General features: G+C 35.2%; 1 protein-coding gene across 9 annotated transcripts in view; it reads right to left on the reverse strand.

Annotated features, from left to right (window-relative positions):
• OPA1 (OPA1 mitochondrial dynamin like GTPase) overlaps positions 1 to 17,290 on the reverse strand; it is a 50,477-nt gene that overhangs the window by 13,673 nt on the left and 19,514 nt on the right. For all 9 annotated transcript variants that reach the window (XM_071752267.1, XM_071752270.1, XM_071752269.1 and 6 more), the window contains 19 exons: positions 16,574 to 16,687; positions 16,184 to 16,264; positions 15,701 to 15,775; positions 15,325 to 15,396; positions 15,098 to 15,197; positions 14,503 to 14,633; positions 13,989 to 14,061; positions 13,825 to 13,897; positions 12,970 to 13,085; positions 12,322 to 12,386; positions 11,665 to 11,741; positions 11,016 to 11,181; positions 10,341 to 10,493; positions 9,658 to 9,766; positions 9,009 to 9,088; positions 7,809 to 7,949; positions 6,379 to 6,495; positions 5,027 to 5,120; positions 3,725 to 3,835 (listed from right to left, as the gene is read on the reverse strand). In XM_071752267.1, coding sequence (XP_071608368.1) covers positions 3,725 to 3,835; positions 5,027 to 5,120; positions 6,379 to 6,495; positions 7,809 to 7,949; positions 9,009 to 9,088; positions 9,658 to 9,766; positions 10,341 to 10,493; positions 11,016 to 11,181; positions 11,665 to 11,741; positions 12,322 to 12,386; positions 12,970 to 13,085; positions 13,825 to 13,897; positions 13,989 to 14,061; positions 14,503 to 14,633; positions 15,098 to 15,197; positions 15,325 to 15,396; positions 15,701 to 15,775; positions 16,184 to 16,264; positions 16,574 to 16,687 — 1,948 coding nt within the window. The remainder of the gene's footprint in view (positions 1 to 3,724; positions 3,836 to 5,026; positions 5,121 to 6,378; positions 6,496 to 7,808; positions 7,950 to 9,008; positions 9,089 to 9,657; positions 9,767 to 10,340; positions 10,494 to 11,015; positions 11,182 to 11,664; positions 11,742 to 12,321; positions 12,387 to 12,969; positions 13,086 to 13,824; positions 13,898 to 13,988; positions 14,062 to 14,502; positions 14,634 to 15,097; positions 15,198 to 15,324; positions 15,397 to 15,700; positions 15,776 to 16,183; positions 16,265 to 16,573; positions 16,688 to 17,290) is intronic.

Raw genomic sequence — 17,290 nt, forward strand, 5'->3', positions numbered from 1 at the left:
TTTGCATCTTGTGTTGGAAAGCTGTACAGCAACTTCACCACCACAAAACACTCACACTATTGAAGAAGTTGGCTTTGGCCCTTTACATAAAAAGGAAAAGTCCAGCAGAGTGGAATGGTAGAAACATTTAGTTCTAGAAGCTCAACATTAAAAAAACATTATAAATTATGTTATAAAGTAGTCTACGAATTTGAGATTTGTCCATGTTATGAATTTTGCATATAATTATTGAGTAGTTTTGCTGAAATTCCTACTCTCATTTGTCTTGAAAATAAAATAGCAGAAAAAATACTAACTTGACATGAAATTTTTTCACCTATGTATACTTTTTTTCTAGAAAAGAAAAATTTATTACCCAATGCTAAAAAACAATTAGAAAGACACAGTCCTAGTGAAGGGTTAGCTTCAAAGACTTAGGGGTTTTTTTTAATAAATAATCAATTCACTTTAGCATTGCCATCAAAAAGATCCCAAAACTCAGCAAATGCCAGCACTTTTACAGTTTTAACAAATTTCGCATGAAAATCCCCACATTTTATTACATTTAAAATTTTTAATTTTTCAGTAAGTTCAGAAGCTGCCTACGTGAATGTTCACTGTCAATCACTTTGGAAATGTTAAAAATGGATACAGGAGAAAACTATCTGAATTAATGGAACGAAAAAAAAATTCTGAAGTGAGTGGCGAGGCTGACTAGAAGATATGAAACAATATCCATATAAAGAGCAACTGCACAGATGAAAACTTTTCAAGCCATGAAAAAATTGTAAGTGCAAATAGCATAAACATCTATAAAGTCATGAGTGACATATGACATAAAAAATGCATAAAGATTACGGAAAGTTTCTCAGTGCAATAACTAAAAAGAGCCAAATGAAACTGTCAGGTTGCTCAAAAACAAACAAAAGGAAGTACTTTTTCACACAATGTGTAGTTAAACTCTGGAACCAATTACCACAGGATGTTGCAGATGCCAAAGTTTATATGAGTTCAAAAAGCAATTAAGAGAAATTCACAGGAGGAAAAAAAAAACCCAACAACATGAATGGCTATTAATCAAAGATACTACCTCAGGATTAAGGAATCTTGGAACCACAGATTGTTAGATGCTGAAAGAACATACCAGGCAAATACTACTGTTTGCTTAACCTGTTCTTAGGCTATTCCGTAACTACTGAGGCCTCCTTGTTACCAGAGACAGGACACTGAGATACACTGACCACAAGCCTCTTTCAATATACATGCATTCTTATGGATGGATTGCATTTTAGGATATCTTAAAAGTAATTTTTCCAATTCTGCTATTCATCTGCTCTGCCCCTTTCCATATCTTATGATTCTTTCTTCCAGATGATCTCTAGTCATAGGGCTTCTTTAGTTCCATGAACTTAAGTAACTGTCCACTAGTACAAGTATCACGATGATACTTATAAGTAGTACAGTTACATTACATTTAAAGCCTTTTTTTTTTTTGAGAAAAATTAACCTTCAGTAAATTATAAAATGTAATTTGTTAGAAAACGTTCAAAGATTCCATTTATACTCTTTTCATATCTACAGTAAAATGGTAGAAGTAAACACTGAGGAGCAGCAAGACTCAAGGCCCAAAGCTCATCAAGGAACATTCTTATATAGGGTTTAAGTACCATTCAAGACTATAAGAACATTGATAACAAAATCTGCTCAAATAAGCTGTGAATCTTATAAAAGTTCTCTTTGAGACTGGATCACCCATGTTAGAAACAGTTTTACATTAGCCAGGATCCTGAACAAAAAATAAAACACTCCCAGCATTAAAAGACTGATGTACTAAAGTGAGACAATGCTGCTGGCATCCCAACCTCAGGTATATAAATAACTTAGAATTGCAAGTACAGTTTCCAGTCAGGAAGCAGATCTCAGTCTATTTACAAACGTAGAATGTAAATTAAAAGACTGTTCATAACCATCAGAAGAATGACATCCCCAAGCATGTTTTCAGCATGAACAGTGAGCTCCAAGAAGTTAACTTATTTAAAGACAGAACTCAAGATACATGAATGAGCTGGGTTATATAAACACAGCTGCCTGGAACAGAGATACTGGACTTTATGATTCAGGAGATTCCTTCCAATCCATTCCTAATTAAAATACAAATACTTTATAAATGTGTTTGTGGGAAGCAGGTATTTTTTTTTTCCTTAAGCAGTGCCCTGATCATCACTAAATGCTGTAGGAATGAAACTGTGCAGCCTCCTGAAAGCTCAATAGTCTCTGCTATCAAAGTCTGTCTCAGGAGTATGAAAAAAACCAGCACCACAGAAAAGCTGTGTATTCACTGAGGGAAAGGCAAAGAAATGCTTTTTTTGTGTCACCTGCCCATAAAAATTATAACCACTGAGCAATAAAAGCATACAGAAGGTAGAGAGAACATGGCTGATATTACTGTGGAGCTAAGCAGTGGTAGTTTTAAAAGTCTTCCCCTAGATACAATAAGACAGAAGATGTCATCATACATTACTTCATACTGAATAAAAGTTCTTTCCTTAGAATAAAGAAATACAGTGCAGTGACAGTGTTTTCGCTACATTGTAATTTATGAAATGCATGCTCAAAACTTGAAGCATATATACTACTACACTAACACCTAGGATTATAAACACAGACAGGCTGCTCTTACAGGTCCAGCCTTAGTTTACAAAATAATGACCCAAGCAGTTACTGCTTTGAAATGGGAGGTAACTCCAGAAGATGGTGAGAAGCAAAACTGACAATGCAAAAGTTCCCAATTGATTTCTGTGCAAAACAAAGCCAGATTAACTTAACCCTTATGTATTTGCTAGTGCTCCTTTGCTTTGTTTTGAAGCTTGGAATATTCAAGGATAAATCAAAAGCACCAAGTTGACTCCATAGCAGTATTTACTTGGAAAAAAATATTAACATGTCAAAGTAGGAAAGCAAGCAGCACTGCTCACTAATAAAAGGATGTGAGTTCCTCATTAAAGAACTGTGTCCCGCCATGCAGGCTAACACTAGTTTTATCTCAACATATAGATAGAAAGAGAAAGGAAAAAGTTTTATTTTGCAAAACACATTCCACACATCTTAAAAAAACGTCTACATGGAGGTTGATATAGGGTTCCAAAAGCAAAGCAGGATATTTGGAGAGCATTATGAACCCACCATAAAAATTATATACTCCCACTTGTTGCTTCAGAGACTAGTAAAAAAAAAATAGACAATTTGTCCTAAATTACCAAACCAGCACTTCCAGCATTACCAAAAAATAAATCTGTATATTTTGAATTTAATGTAAGCAAAACATTTGTTTTCTATGACACAGAAATATATAATTCTATAATTTAAAAAATTCCTTACAGTCAAGACTGAATCACCCAGAGACAGATGTCCAAGGTGTGGGTTGACCATGTTGTTCTTGAAAATCAAGAGCTTCTCTTTACAATATTACTCTGTTCGAACTTTGTTTTCAATATCCTGGTGAATATCAATTCTTCAATATACTTGTATCAGTGAATTTACTTTGAGTGTAGATTATGTTGTTTTATCACACTACCCATGTCCACCTTTCAATCAACAAGATCTCACTGTATTTAAGAAAAAGGTGAATTCTGATATTAAATACTAGCACATCAACAACCCACATCACACTGAATGATCTCAAGGACAGTGGACAGAATTTGATTATTTCAATCCAGTTCCAAAACACTATCAAGTAGGTACTTACTGAGATCCTCTGCGAGCTGGACCCTCTTGCCAGTTAGGAGCTTCACTTTTTTTTCATTGTCCTCAGCAAAATCTTCAAGCACTTCCTTTACATTCTTCTCCAAGCGCCTTACTATGAAAACACAAAACAACATGAGTGGTAACTCCTGCATCTGTAATGACCTAGGGACGGAATCCTAGGAAGGTCTGTGTGAGATGCATATGTTACAATACCTGTAAGCCCCTTGTTGGAGACATTACAACAGAAAAATGTTTAAGATATTTAAACTTCAAAGGATACTTTCTCTCTGACTTTAATTATTATTGGCTGACTTTTTTAGGAGACAGCTTTTCCATCTACTAAATTCAGCAATTTCTTCTTTGAGACTGAGCGTTTAACAAATTTTTAACAGTTATACTTACGCTATCAATACCACTCTCATCAGACAAATCAGACCAAGTCAATTAAAGGTAAAAGATAAAAAGATAAGTTAACGATGTCAGTGGAGTGTGGTACTGAATGACTGAGGATACACAAAAGGGTGTTGACATATATACAAGGCTAAGAGGAATCAAAAGATTGCTAAAGCATCTTTTACACTCATACCTTTGACCTTCATATTTGGAAGGAGCAACTCCCAACTTTCAGCCCAGCAGCTGCCAATCAGGTAGGTGTTTTGAAGAGCCAAGACCTAGCTTTCTACATTTTGGGGAAATTTCCTCTACATAGAAAGTAATTTGCATCACATTATGAGGTTTAAACCTTTTACTTGCACCTTCTTCAAGCCGCAGATTGAAAACGACTTCACGGTTCAAAGGTCTTTATTAGTAACTGTACCGTGGTGCGAGTCGATTGCCACGTAAGTGATGCTTTATAAGGAAGCTACTGCTGTATAACCTTGCCTAGATACTACATGGCACATTTTGCATGGCTTTAAAAAAATCTGAAAATTGGGGTTTTTAATGCTTTGTTTTTAAAATATAAAGCATTTTAAAATTCAGTCTACAGCCAGACTGAGCTGAGAAAAATGCATATAGTCACTACAATTCTTTCTGCTTGGAAAAAGATATTGACAACTTGCATCATGTAAGCTGAAAATATTTTAAAATGGGGAATGCTGAATTATTTAGCATAAATGGAAAGTCAAATCCTTTAATGCAAACAAAAGGTGAAATTCTATTTACCTCTTTTAATTACCTAAACTGGACACAAAAATTGAGAAGCCTTACTAAGGGGTGAAAGAAACACATAGCAAGAGGATCATCAGAAAATGTCTGAACTATTTTTTATTTCATATACCTCAGTATTTTACATGAGCCTTACCTTCAGTGTTGGTAAGCTGCTGCCTCAGGGTATTTGCTGTAATTGCCAGCATTCGCTGTATTCGCCAGAAGAGGACAATATCATTACATTCAAGCTGAAATGAGGGAAGTTGTAGTGTCAGACCTCTGGTGTTGAGTGAACATCCTACACTTAAAACAATCTCTTGACATTCTGGTGGCAACTGTGAAATCTACAAACATCCCCTGATCTTGCATAAATATTCCACAGAGTAACTGTCATAAGTGACAAGGGAACAGCACTTCAATAACTGTTTAATACACTGCATCACCTATACATTTACTATTTTCAACAGAAAGAGCTGTATCAAGGGTATCATGGAAAAACAATTAGCATGTACTACGTGCAGACTACTGAGCATAACCTAATGCTCACTGAAACACCACACTTGTCTTTTAATGTGTTTGCTATGAACAACAGCTGAGCTCCAAGTTGTGAGTCTCTGTCTGACAAATGCAGTGTGGAGGGCCAAGGGCTGTATTTGTCAACATCAGGAAAGACAGTGTCTACATCTCCAAGGATGGCATGAGGGAGCAATAAATTCACATTAGGATACCTCAGAAAAACTGTTACAGGAATAGGAGTTCAGTGTCCTGGAAAGACACCTCTCTGCTCTAGGAAAGAATCTAAGATTTTCTTATCTCTTAGAGGCAAAAGTATTTCTACAGTAGTAAAGATTTCTGGCTATATGAGGATCATTGTTTCTTGTTAAAAAGAAAAGTAAAACTTCAACAGAAAGCAAGGAACTTTCCTTTTCTAATAATTTATCTTGAATTCAAAATATAATGGTAAGAAAACCGTATACCCTTCCCTTTGTGCAACTTCGTTGTTGCACAAGCTTGGGTTTTCATAACTGGAAAGTCATTTAGAAGTCATTATAAGCTCCATAGTTTCTTTGTATGTTTTTCTTTTGATCACATCGTTCCAAGCATAACTCTAAACACTCACTTAACAAACTTAGCCCATAAAACCCCATTTCCTAAATGTTTTCTATATTTCTCATATTAGTGAGGTAAAGAAAGAGGTATCATTGGGAAAGTGGGACAAATGGATATCAACAAGCCAGCAATAGTTATACAATATTGTTTTTAACAGCGTATTTTCAATACACATTGCTAAGTAAATGTTTAGGTGATGACTGATACCTAGTGGTCATTTTATAAAACTACCACCAGAAGAGCATTTTATCAATTAAACAAATTTTTTATGATGCATGTAAAATCAACAGCTACCTGAAGATAAGGGACCTAAAAGAAAGGTTAGGTTAAAGTATTTGTAGCTGTTTTTCAACTAAAATGGTAATATTAAGAAAAACACTTCCGTTCTTCTATTACCTCTGAGTCCACAAAATGCCTCTGATAATAATAGAAGCCTCTTCGACACAGATTACAGTGGTTCAAAGCAGTCTTCAGGAAATATCTTCTATAAATTTGGTGCCATGTGTCTTTAATCTAGGAAAACAGTACTTAAATGTTACTAAATAAATACACAACCTCACTATCATGCATTGATGACTGCATTTAATTTAAAAATAAAAACTCCAAGTTACACTATTGCTGTGACATAGTAGATGTTTAAATATTTGTCAGCAATTCATGTGCAACTAGGATACAATTAATGTGTTAGTTACATTTTGTAAACATTACAGATGACTGTCCATTAAAAAATTTACTCTTCCATGCCTGTAACATAACTGAATGCTGAAAACCCTTGTCTGCAGCCAAAATTTAAAATTTAAGCTATATACCACAATACAGAACAAACTGTTCTACTTGGCATGATGCAATCTTCACATTAACCTGAAAATACTCATAAATTTATTAGTTAAACCAGATTAGAGCAGAGAAATATTTACTGGGTCTTATGTAAAAACACATTTGTAACTTTTCTTGATAAGGCTTAATTTATGTTCCAGTTCATAAAAATATGTTCATAGATAAAGCTCTTAGGAAAAAAAAACCTGTAAAATGAACTATCAGTTTCTTAGCTAGAAGATGTGGATCACCACTCTGACCTTTAGGAAAAGGTACAGTAAGTGTTGTATAGAAACGAGGCAGCGAGCATATTTAAATTCCTCTACCTTGAATAAGTACATGTATTAACACTGAAAAAGCAGCCAAAGTTACTGCAGAAAATAAATCACTGCTAAAGGAAATCTACATCTATTACTTATTAATGTCTGAATTATAATTTATTTAAAATCTTATATTTAATTAGATAAAAGGCCTAATTATGGTTTGAGAGCCATACACTGCAATGACATAAATCACCTTCCAGAGCATTTTAAATGTATAATACATTCCCACAGGGCACTCTAAAATTCCTACCTTTTTCCAAGTGTTTTTAAAAAATTTCCCTCTCTTCAATGTACTTAAGAAACTAAAACTGCACGTAAAACCATATCAAAAGATGAGGAAGGCACAATAACTCTTTATTGCGCCTTGCCCACAAGGGCTTTGATTCCACGGTATCATATATAAACAGTAATTTCAAACAAGCTTTGTTACAATGCAGGTAAGAAAATCTGCTCAGCAGACTCCAATTTCAGTCTAAACTGACTTATTCCAAAGCACTGTACACTGCATTCTCTCAACAGCCATCAGAAGTGTGCTACTTGTGTGCAAAGAGTAATTCAGAAAATCTTTTGGAAACATATGAATTACAAACTCAGTATTTAGATAGAGTTTTTTGTATGCTATCTACCAAGAACATGCAGATGTCCACAGTGGGATTCCATGTGCTTAGTTACAATTCTGCATCTTACCAGACATGGGTCCACAGTTATTCCTCTTGCTTCAAGATTCTTTCTGACAGTTGTCACTTCATCATTTGCCAAATAAGCTGCATGATCTTCATTGCATTTAATTAATTTCTCAAGTTCATTTTTTGTTTCATTCCGAATATTCTAGGATAAGAATTATTAGTTAGAATTAACTACAATAGACATGGAGATCACCAGCAGTTCCTCAATGAACAGTCTACCTGCTTAAGCCAGAAGGGAAATTTGACACTATTTGTGACTCAAAAAGTTACTTGTGCAAAACCAAAAATATTTAAAAATTGATAATTCATTGTCATTTTTTTCTTTTCATTATGCAAAGAAATACAGAAGAGGAAGTTAGGGAAAATAAAAATCATAGGTGTTTGCTTCCTTTGCCCTCCATGAACATCTACTAGTAGCAGGGTTCACATTAACACAGCTATCAAGAACTCTCCATGGATTCATACCTTTAAGTTGTTGCTCATTAAATTCAAGTAAGATAGGCTGAAGTCACTGCCTTTCTCCCATACCTGGCTGCATACAGTTGACTGTAAAACTCCTTCCACTGAAATAATTACTTTCTACTGTATTCTCTTAGACTCTACTTACTTCTTTAAAGTATGATTCAGTTTGAGAAATATCTAGAAAAAGTAACATAAAAAGCCCATCATCTCTGGGCATTGAACAGATGGTGCTATTTAAATTCAAAAGAAATTTCCAAAAACTATGAGCAAATGAGAAAAGTGGTTATGGTGAAAATGCTCAATCAGAAAATACAACTGTAACTAGAATGCTATGATAATGCTATCTCATACTAATTTAATTGAAATGGAGCACAACAGGAAATTTCACATGACTTCTACTTGAAGGGCATGCTCAGAAAGTTTAAAAGAGAATAGAATAGCCCAGTTTCCATCAATTGTTTCTACTGAAAGAATTTTAATATTCAGGTCAATGGCATAATAAAGATGTAATTCAGCTGAAGAACTGAAAAAAGTTTACAAACTGCTACATATCTCCAATTCAAGACAAGTAAATGGAATTCTCTGTGGTGTAACATTTAAAGCAATGAATAGTAGAAGCTATATATATTTAAAACCACTTTTTCAAAGTCATCTGAATAGTTTGAAGAAAGTTAGTATTTTCAAAAATCTACTGAGTAAAAAAACAGTTTGAAAGATAGTAAATTTTTTTTTCCCCTACCTGTTCTTTGGTGCGGCCTATCCAGTATAACCACCTTTTTTTCCAGTCTGGACCCACCATATCTTCAATAACAGATTCAGCTAAAAAAGGAACGTTGATATTAAGTATCACACAAAACATAACCAACTGAATTTCTAGTTCTAAAATTAGGTACATAATCACCCATATTGAGTCAAATCAGATGTCTTTCACTAAAATTTAAGAGTGTTTGCCAACCTGTACTTACCTCAAGGTAGTATATAAAAACCCCTAACATCCCTCCACTGAAACAGTCATCCAGCTTCCAAGTCAGGTATTTAGAAACAAATCTCACCTTGTTGCAACTTGCACCAAAATTAATTACCCTCGGTAACAACAAAGGGACCAACTCCTTTCTCTGAATTTCTTCTATTCTTCTACATGTTTTCATACCATTTTCTGACTCTACAGGTCTCTGCTACTTGTATTTCAGTTGTTTCATTGCAAGAGCAAGAACACTAGTTTTTGAGGCTGTATTTTGCTAAACATTTCTATCAATATTGGTACCACTTTAAACTGTCACCACTGTCTCAGTTTTGATACAAAAACTTGCACTGCAGTGAAGTCAACAAGTCTGAAAATTAGCCCATGTTAAAAAGCACAAAAAAATGCAACATATCACATAACTTACTGTCTTTGAGACGACTTTGGAGTGTCTCTTCCATAAAATGAATAGCTGCATCCCACTGCTGTTTATCAGATATTGACCGATCTTCTAAGGCGTTATGCTGGATGACTCGCTGCAATACAGAACACTGTTTCAGCATGCCATAAATCATTTATTCAGCGTTTAGTAAAAAAAGATTTCTGACATTATCTTTGTTTTCTGATGCCTACAAACCCAGCATGTATTTGGCACCTTTTCAAAGCACCGAAAATATTTTCTTGTGCCTTCAATTGACTCTCTTCTGTAGTCTAGCATAAATAATGTAAAAAATACAGCAAACAATATGAAACCCTTCCAGATCAAATAATATATAAAGATGGCAATGAAATGCTGCTATTATATGTGGCTAGACTTAACAGAAAAAACAAGCTGATGCTCAACAATTCTCACAAGAGCCAGTGGTTTAAGGACTTCTTCCTGAACCAACTAAACCGTTTTATTAGTTGTTTAGGGCATTAAATTAAAAAAAGGTAACAAAAAAAAGTTGAGAAACACTGAATTAAAGCCTTAGATTAAAAAGGAGAGATGGATGCATGCGTCATTTTACAATTACATTGAAAGAATGCAGTAAGTACTGAATATGCCACTTCTGTAAAATTATTTCTACAGCAATTAGCAACAATGCAAAAAACCCCACTACATTATACCAGGCTATCCTCTGCTCTCTCATTCCATTTATGTCGTTTAATACTTTCTTCTTTGACAGCTTGTTTCAATTTATCAAATATATCATCGTGTTCTTTTCCTTTTTGTTCTGTCATGAAACGGGAAAATTCTTCTTGCAAAGTCTCCCATGCCACCTAGAAAGTTAGCAAACAATGCCTACTGAAATGGATTGTTACACCACGCATCAGCTGGTAAGCAAACATTTTGACAAGTATGAAAATCTGCATACTTTTTGAAAAAAACATACAAATATAAGACACTGGATTCTCCTTTGCTGCCTTATCCATTCACTAATAAAGTCAAAATAAACTTTGCTTAGCTATGTTGCAGCAAGCGGAATTCTGTTAAACTTGCATAAATCTATTAAATTAAAATACACCTAGCTTGAAGGGTTCATTTTACCTTTTAAAAGGAGGGTTTTTTCTTCATCTTTAATAGGCAAAATTCACCAGCAGAGAAAAACACAATGTTTCTGCTGGATAAGCTTTTTAGCATCCAGGTCTTGCTAGGCTTTTCTGCCATGTAAACTGATTAGAAGAACTGCAGTCAACCCTTCAAACCATTACCTTATGTTTTTGGAGCTATGCTTTTATTCAACAGGTTTTGCAAATCTATTTTTAAATTTTAAAACTTTTAAAAAATAACTAAATTCTCACCTCTACTGCTTTATTAGGCAGTTGCTTGTCAGTCCACTGCTTCAGTTTGATGTCCACAGTGGTGTTAAATGTCCCTGAGTTCATAGTCTGTGCTGCTGGAAGGTAGATATTCTCAATGACATGCGTAGATACCCTTTCCCATAAAGTTTTCTGAAGAATCTCCTCCCTAAAATGGAAGTTATAACACATATGATGGCTTTCAATACAAAAGTGCCTAGCAGGTATGCATTCAATTTGTTAATAACACTGAGAAAACAAGACTACAGAAAACACTCCTGAAGACATCAGGATACAACTTCAACCAAATTCTGCTTGGAACCAAGGACACAAATCCACAATGTTTTCAGCAGCAAAGACAGCTTCAGAGGTTGTCCTGTACAACTCTTATGGCTGCCACTGCACTGCACAACAGTTCCTTGCAGTCTTCATTAATTCCAGCATAACTATACAGTGCATACGCATCACAGGTGGGGAAATGACAAGGGGGCAGACTGTAAAGCATCAAAATGATTTGACTGAAAAAGTCTACACTCCTAAAAAAGAACGTGAATTTTCTTTCTTAGTATTCTATTTGTTGGAACATGCTACAGTTTCCTATGTGGGATTTAAAAAAAAAAAAAAAAAAGAAAAAAGAGAAGTATTACCATACCAGTGCTTTGGTGTGACCTGAGTCAAACTTATGACTTCATCAAGAATCTCATTCTTTGCTTTTTCAAACAGTTCATTCTATGCAAAAGGCAAAATATGAAATAAGATTAAGTATGGGTTAATCATGTTTCCATTTACATATAAAAACCAAAACCTTTTTCATATGGTTTTTGAGCCTAAAATGATACCTTCAGGTCATGAACAATGCACGTGCTTGTCATAAGCTACCCTGGTTTACCATACATCTTCCCACTCATCTCTTAAAAGCCTCAGGACAGGCATGGCATTTGATTCAGGAGCTCTATAAAAGAATTAATGAATGGGACCACGGTAGTTTTGCTACTCCATCTGAAAAATCAGGGAATGTTAACTCTTTGTTGAAAACAAACTCTGGCCTATGCCAAGTTAGGTCAGCTAATATGAAGAGTGAAGGACTTGTTGAACATAGAAGTATCACAATTTTGAAGCACACTATTTCATAAAACAGAGAGCTCAGTATTTCCTTCATCTATGATAATTTACTGACCTCACATTTTAAATTGTTAGTACTTTCTGGTAACTATAAGAAATCTCTGCAAGATAGATTAAATGGCATAAATTTTAGTCCATAATCTTCAACACTTAATAGCACATAAATTAAAGCAGAAGTGTAATTTACCCTGTCAAGCTCTCGCAACCGGGGGTAATTGTTCTTCCATTCAGTCTCAAGATTGAAACGTGTGGCTGCAAAAAAATCAGAAACAAGGCCTTCATTTTTTTAAATTTTCCATCTCCACATCATAATCTTAAAGGTTTAGCAGCTCCTAAAGCTACAGGAAATCTTGCTTATGATAAGTTCTCTAAGACCGTTAAGTGGCTCTGCAAATGAAGAAAGTTTTTTGCTGTCTGTGCTCACATATTCTTAAAATTGCAGTATTCATGCATATAAAAACAAACCTTCAGCTTCCAGCTCTGTATTAGCCAGTCCTGCCTTGGCTGATCAGGCAGTATTTTTATAAAGGAAGGAATTTTAAACAACATCCAAATCCAGTGGAAGAACTGTTTTGCCCACAAAAAAAAAAAAATTTTTTTTCTTCATACTTACTCCTTTGGCTTTTAGATCATGTGTGTCCTTCACACCATGAATTATTTTTTTAATGTGCTTTTGTAAAGATTAGCAGGGGCAATTACCAATTCATGATAAAAGGTGACCATACAAAACAAAAACCACAACTGCCCAAGCATGCTGACAAAACAGTACTATACATATGTAGAAGAACTGTTGAACAGCAAGGTGCAATTTCACTTGGTTTTTGAAGTTGTTTACCTTTAAAAGCATCTGCTTGCTGCTCCACAGACTCTCTCACCATTTTCCAAAAGCAATCCGACACAGCAAGACTCAGGTTCTTTGTTGTTACCTGGTGTGCTTTCAGCATAGATGTCCTGTACAGAAAGACAAATGGAGGAAATTCTTGTATGCATAATTATGCTCTCTGGCTCACATTTTCTCCTCACAAGAATAAAGCTTTGCCTTTTATAGTACAGAATAACATGTTAATGTGCACCTAACCCAAATTTCAGGCTATTCCTCCGAAGTAGATAATCAACACAGAAAGAAAAAAACCAAACCAAAACAACAACAAATAATTTTTTTTAGAGATTCCAGTACAATTACTGCAGTCCCAGGGACCATGCAAGTTAATTTACTGAGAAAATCCAAGGCCATGTAATTAAAATTCTGCTCAATGAACTTCAGCCTAACACACAAGCTAACTCTTTGAACACAACATTATTGTTACACCAGGACAGAAGTTACTTAGAAGCACTAAAACTCATATCTTTAAGCTGGATTCAGCTTAAAGCTATATCGAGTGCCTACACATAGGTTAGGAACAGAGTTCTTTTAGAGCCAATAAGAAGAGAGAAACATCTGAAGAGAGCCTCAAACTGCAGTGGAATCAGTTGCTGCCTGAAGATATCTATCTTCCTCTTTTCACTGACTTACAGCAAGCATTAGGAAATAAGACTAGCTTGGTCACATCAACAAGATACTTTAACTGATTAAATCTAAAATACTGTTCCCACAAAGCAATCCTTTTTTTTTTAAGCTCAACGAGAAAAACAGATGCTAGCATTTACCAGCACGGGCTCATTTTAGTGAAAGTAATAAACAACAACATACTTTAACAACTTTGAATTTTGAAAAAACTCCTCTTCGTATTCTTTAATGGATTCAATGCTTTCACTGCTGTTTCCTGGAGAAAGAAAAGAGTGCTGCAACAGTTCCATTTAGACAGTTTTCTCTGCTATCAATGAGAAAACACAGAGAGATAGAGGTCTCCTTACCTTTACCGGTAACGACTGCAAAATAACCCAAAGCTTTCATTGGGAAGAGTTTGCCTTCAATTATTTGCTGGATCTACAAAAATAAAGGATCAAAAGACTACTGTAAGAGGCAGTTTGTCATGGGGCTGTGAGTTCTACTCATAAAAGAAAAAAATAAAGGCATAAACCAAACGAGACATAACATAGCAAAACACAAAATAAAGTGAAAAAGCCTATGCCAGAATATCCTAATGCCTTCTCAAGAACTGGAACTTAGGCCACACACATGAAAGGAACAAGTATCATAGTAAGCTTAACCTAAGCTGTGACCAAAGTCATGCAACTGATCACTAAAACAAAGATTGAGGGAGAGTGAAAACAACCACTATCCAAAAAAATCATACTAAAAACAGAAATAAGCACTCAAAACCATCTAGAAGAGGTAAATGAGGTCCAATATTTCTGACACCATCTCAAGTATTTTTCCATGTGTGACTTCAGACATCATAAAATAAGAAAAATTGTTTCCACTCACTCTGTTTGGGCTAGCCACATTTTTCTCAGCAAGATCCACTTTAGTCAACACAAAAATTGTCCGTTTCCCTTGGGGATCCATTTGGCTAACTAAGTCTGTCACAATACTGCGTTCTGCATCCACTGATCCATCTGAAATAAACAAAATCAAAGATATTTTTAGGGACTATTTAATCTAGCATGAGGTACTGAAGATATAGCAGGTATCAAGCAAGTTTCATGTTACAACTTAAAACCAGTAAAATTACACTTACATTCAATTTTTGTTGTAGTTGTATAAAAAATTTAAGCAAGTAGCAGCTTGCTCAGAATATTAAACTCTGTTGTTGTTTCTTGCCTTCAAAAATACTTTTGAAGAAATCTTGAATTTTATTGCCACCACTTTTTTTTTTTAAAAAAACCCTCTTTTCAAAATGTTGCTTTTTTATGCAGATACCACAGGTATAAGGAGACATTCCAAATCATTCTGTTTTCTACACTATACAAATTACCACAAATGGAAACAAAATATAGTCAATAGAGTCCCAAGATTAACAGAAGAACCACAATTTATTTAAAAAAATCCCATCAGATGGATAACCATCTAGACTCATTACCTTGAATACAAAGAATGATGGCATTGGGATTCTGCATGTAGGCCTTGCTGATGCTAAAGATAGTTTCCTTCGTATCTGGAGCCATACCTGATGTCACAGTCTTTAATACGTATATGGAGATATAAATTTCAAAGAAAAAAAGAAACAAAGATGTAAAACAGAAAAAACAACACCTAAAGTTCTCACTAATAACATATTTTTTTTTTTTTCATTTATTGCATACTTACACTAATGACTCCAGGTAAATCAACCAATACCATTCTCTGCAATCCAGGACCCTTCACACTTAAGGAGATGGTCTGTGATGTAAAATCGGAATTCAAGTTTTATACACACACCTACTTTGTATGCTAATACATACACAAACACACATAAGTTACATAGATGCCTATTTACACACATATGCTTTATACCAGCAACAGTCTAATTTTAAAAATAGGAAGCCAAAGTTTATACGCATAACAGATTTTAACAGTTCAAATGCACTTCGTACAGTGCAAAAATTTAAGTATACACAAACTGGATTCAGTCTCCTATTTGAACAATGCTTACAAAAGTTAGAGATGTACAGATATTTACTGCTACATATTTGACAAGTCTTACCTCAGTACTAACAGTACACCCTTCCTTCACACTGTTCCTCATTCTGATTTCTATTTCATTTCTCAAGGCCGCAAGCTGTTTTGAGAAAAAGTATCAGACATAAAGATGTTTCCAATCATCACAAAAGAAAAATCACCAACGTAAGCAAAGAAGTTCATCCAGGGATTAAGATCTCTTTTTACAAATACTATTTCAAATGCATGCTGAACAGTTAAGTGTGGTAAATGGGGCTCTTAATGACAGATTATCTGCGGGCCCCTGGATACTCTTAAAAAAAGTCTTGGCACAAGAGTACCTCCTACATTTTATCCACTTAAGCCCCAGCCACAGACCACACTGAAAGATAATTTAATAACTCATATTATGTCTTGCCCCACTAAACATATTTCACTAATTAAGCAGGAGCTAATAGCTCAAAGACACACATTTTTTCAGATAATTAATGAAAGTCACATTAACTTCCAGTCACTTCTTCATACTTACATCCTCCTCCTTAGTCAGATCAAACTCCCGAGAGCTGTCTTTGAATAAAGCCACATGGTGAGGACCTTCACTAAGCGTTACCTAAATGGTAGAAGCCTTATATGAAAAAGCAAATCTAATCAGAGAAACATGAGAAGCAAGTAGCATGTGTACACTTCCTGCTGCAGATAAACAGCTATGTGTAATGCTTATTTAGCACAGGAGTACTTATAGTAGGAACTACTACTACTCTGATAGTATGTTTGGATCATATAAGGCTTGCAGAAGTTGTCATTGACTGTGACAACTCACTTCTCCATAGACCATAGTTCATGTATGGTATAATTAATGGCACGATCAGGGGAAGAAAAATAGGGCAAATCTTGAATCAGAGACTGGGATGTTTCTTACCTTAACAGGGGAACGTGTCATCATCTCCCCAGACCCTCGAGGGAATATCCGGGCTTGGGCAATCATTTCCAGCACACTGGTTTTTCCTGCACTTTGATCTCCAACCACCACCACCTTAAGTAAAAGTGTAAATATCTGTTGGCTTTCAGCAGTACATTTTGGAAGCCTATACAAAAGCTGACTAAAAAGACAGCAAATGCACTGATTTAAATTCAGAATCCTTGAAGAAACACTAACTTGGAGTAATGCAAAAAAATGACTTGTGCTTAAGACACCACAGGCCACCAAGCACCCCATGGGCCTAGCCTGCCAAGCCACCTCATGCAGAGAGGAAGTGCTTCCTGTTCTAGTGGCAGGCAGCTGTTGTCTCCTTGAACAAAACCCTCCCAGCTGTCAAAACACTGTCGACTACTCATCTGGTATTTGCTGCTTTTACCTGGAGAAGGCTGAATTCTCAAGTTGTTTGCTGTCATTTCCCCATGTTACTGGCTTCCACTGGTACTGACCAGTACTCACTGGGAAACACAGTCATTCTACAATGCTGACCAAACCTGTTTAGAATGAAAGGCTGATCCAAAATATCTGGATCTAGACTGGGTTTTGTCTATGAGATAAGACAGACTTGACATAGTTACACTGGTTATTCTCAAAGTTCATCTGCATTTAAAATGGGCAATATGTAATAAGCTTAACACTAGTGCTGCATTATTCTAGAAT

This window comes from Heliangelus exortis, chromosome 9 (assembly GCF_036169615.1).
Source record: "Heliangelus exortis chromosome 9, bHelExo1.hap1, whole genome shotgun sequence".
Lineage (NCBI taxonomy): Eukaryota > Metazoa > Chordata > Aves > Apodiformes > Trochilidae > Heliangelus > Heliangelus exortis.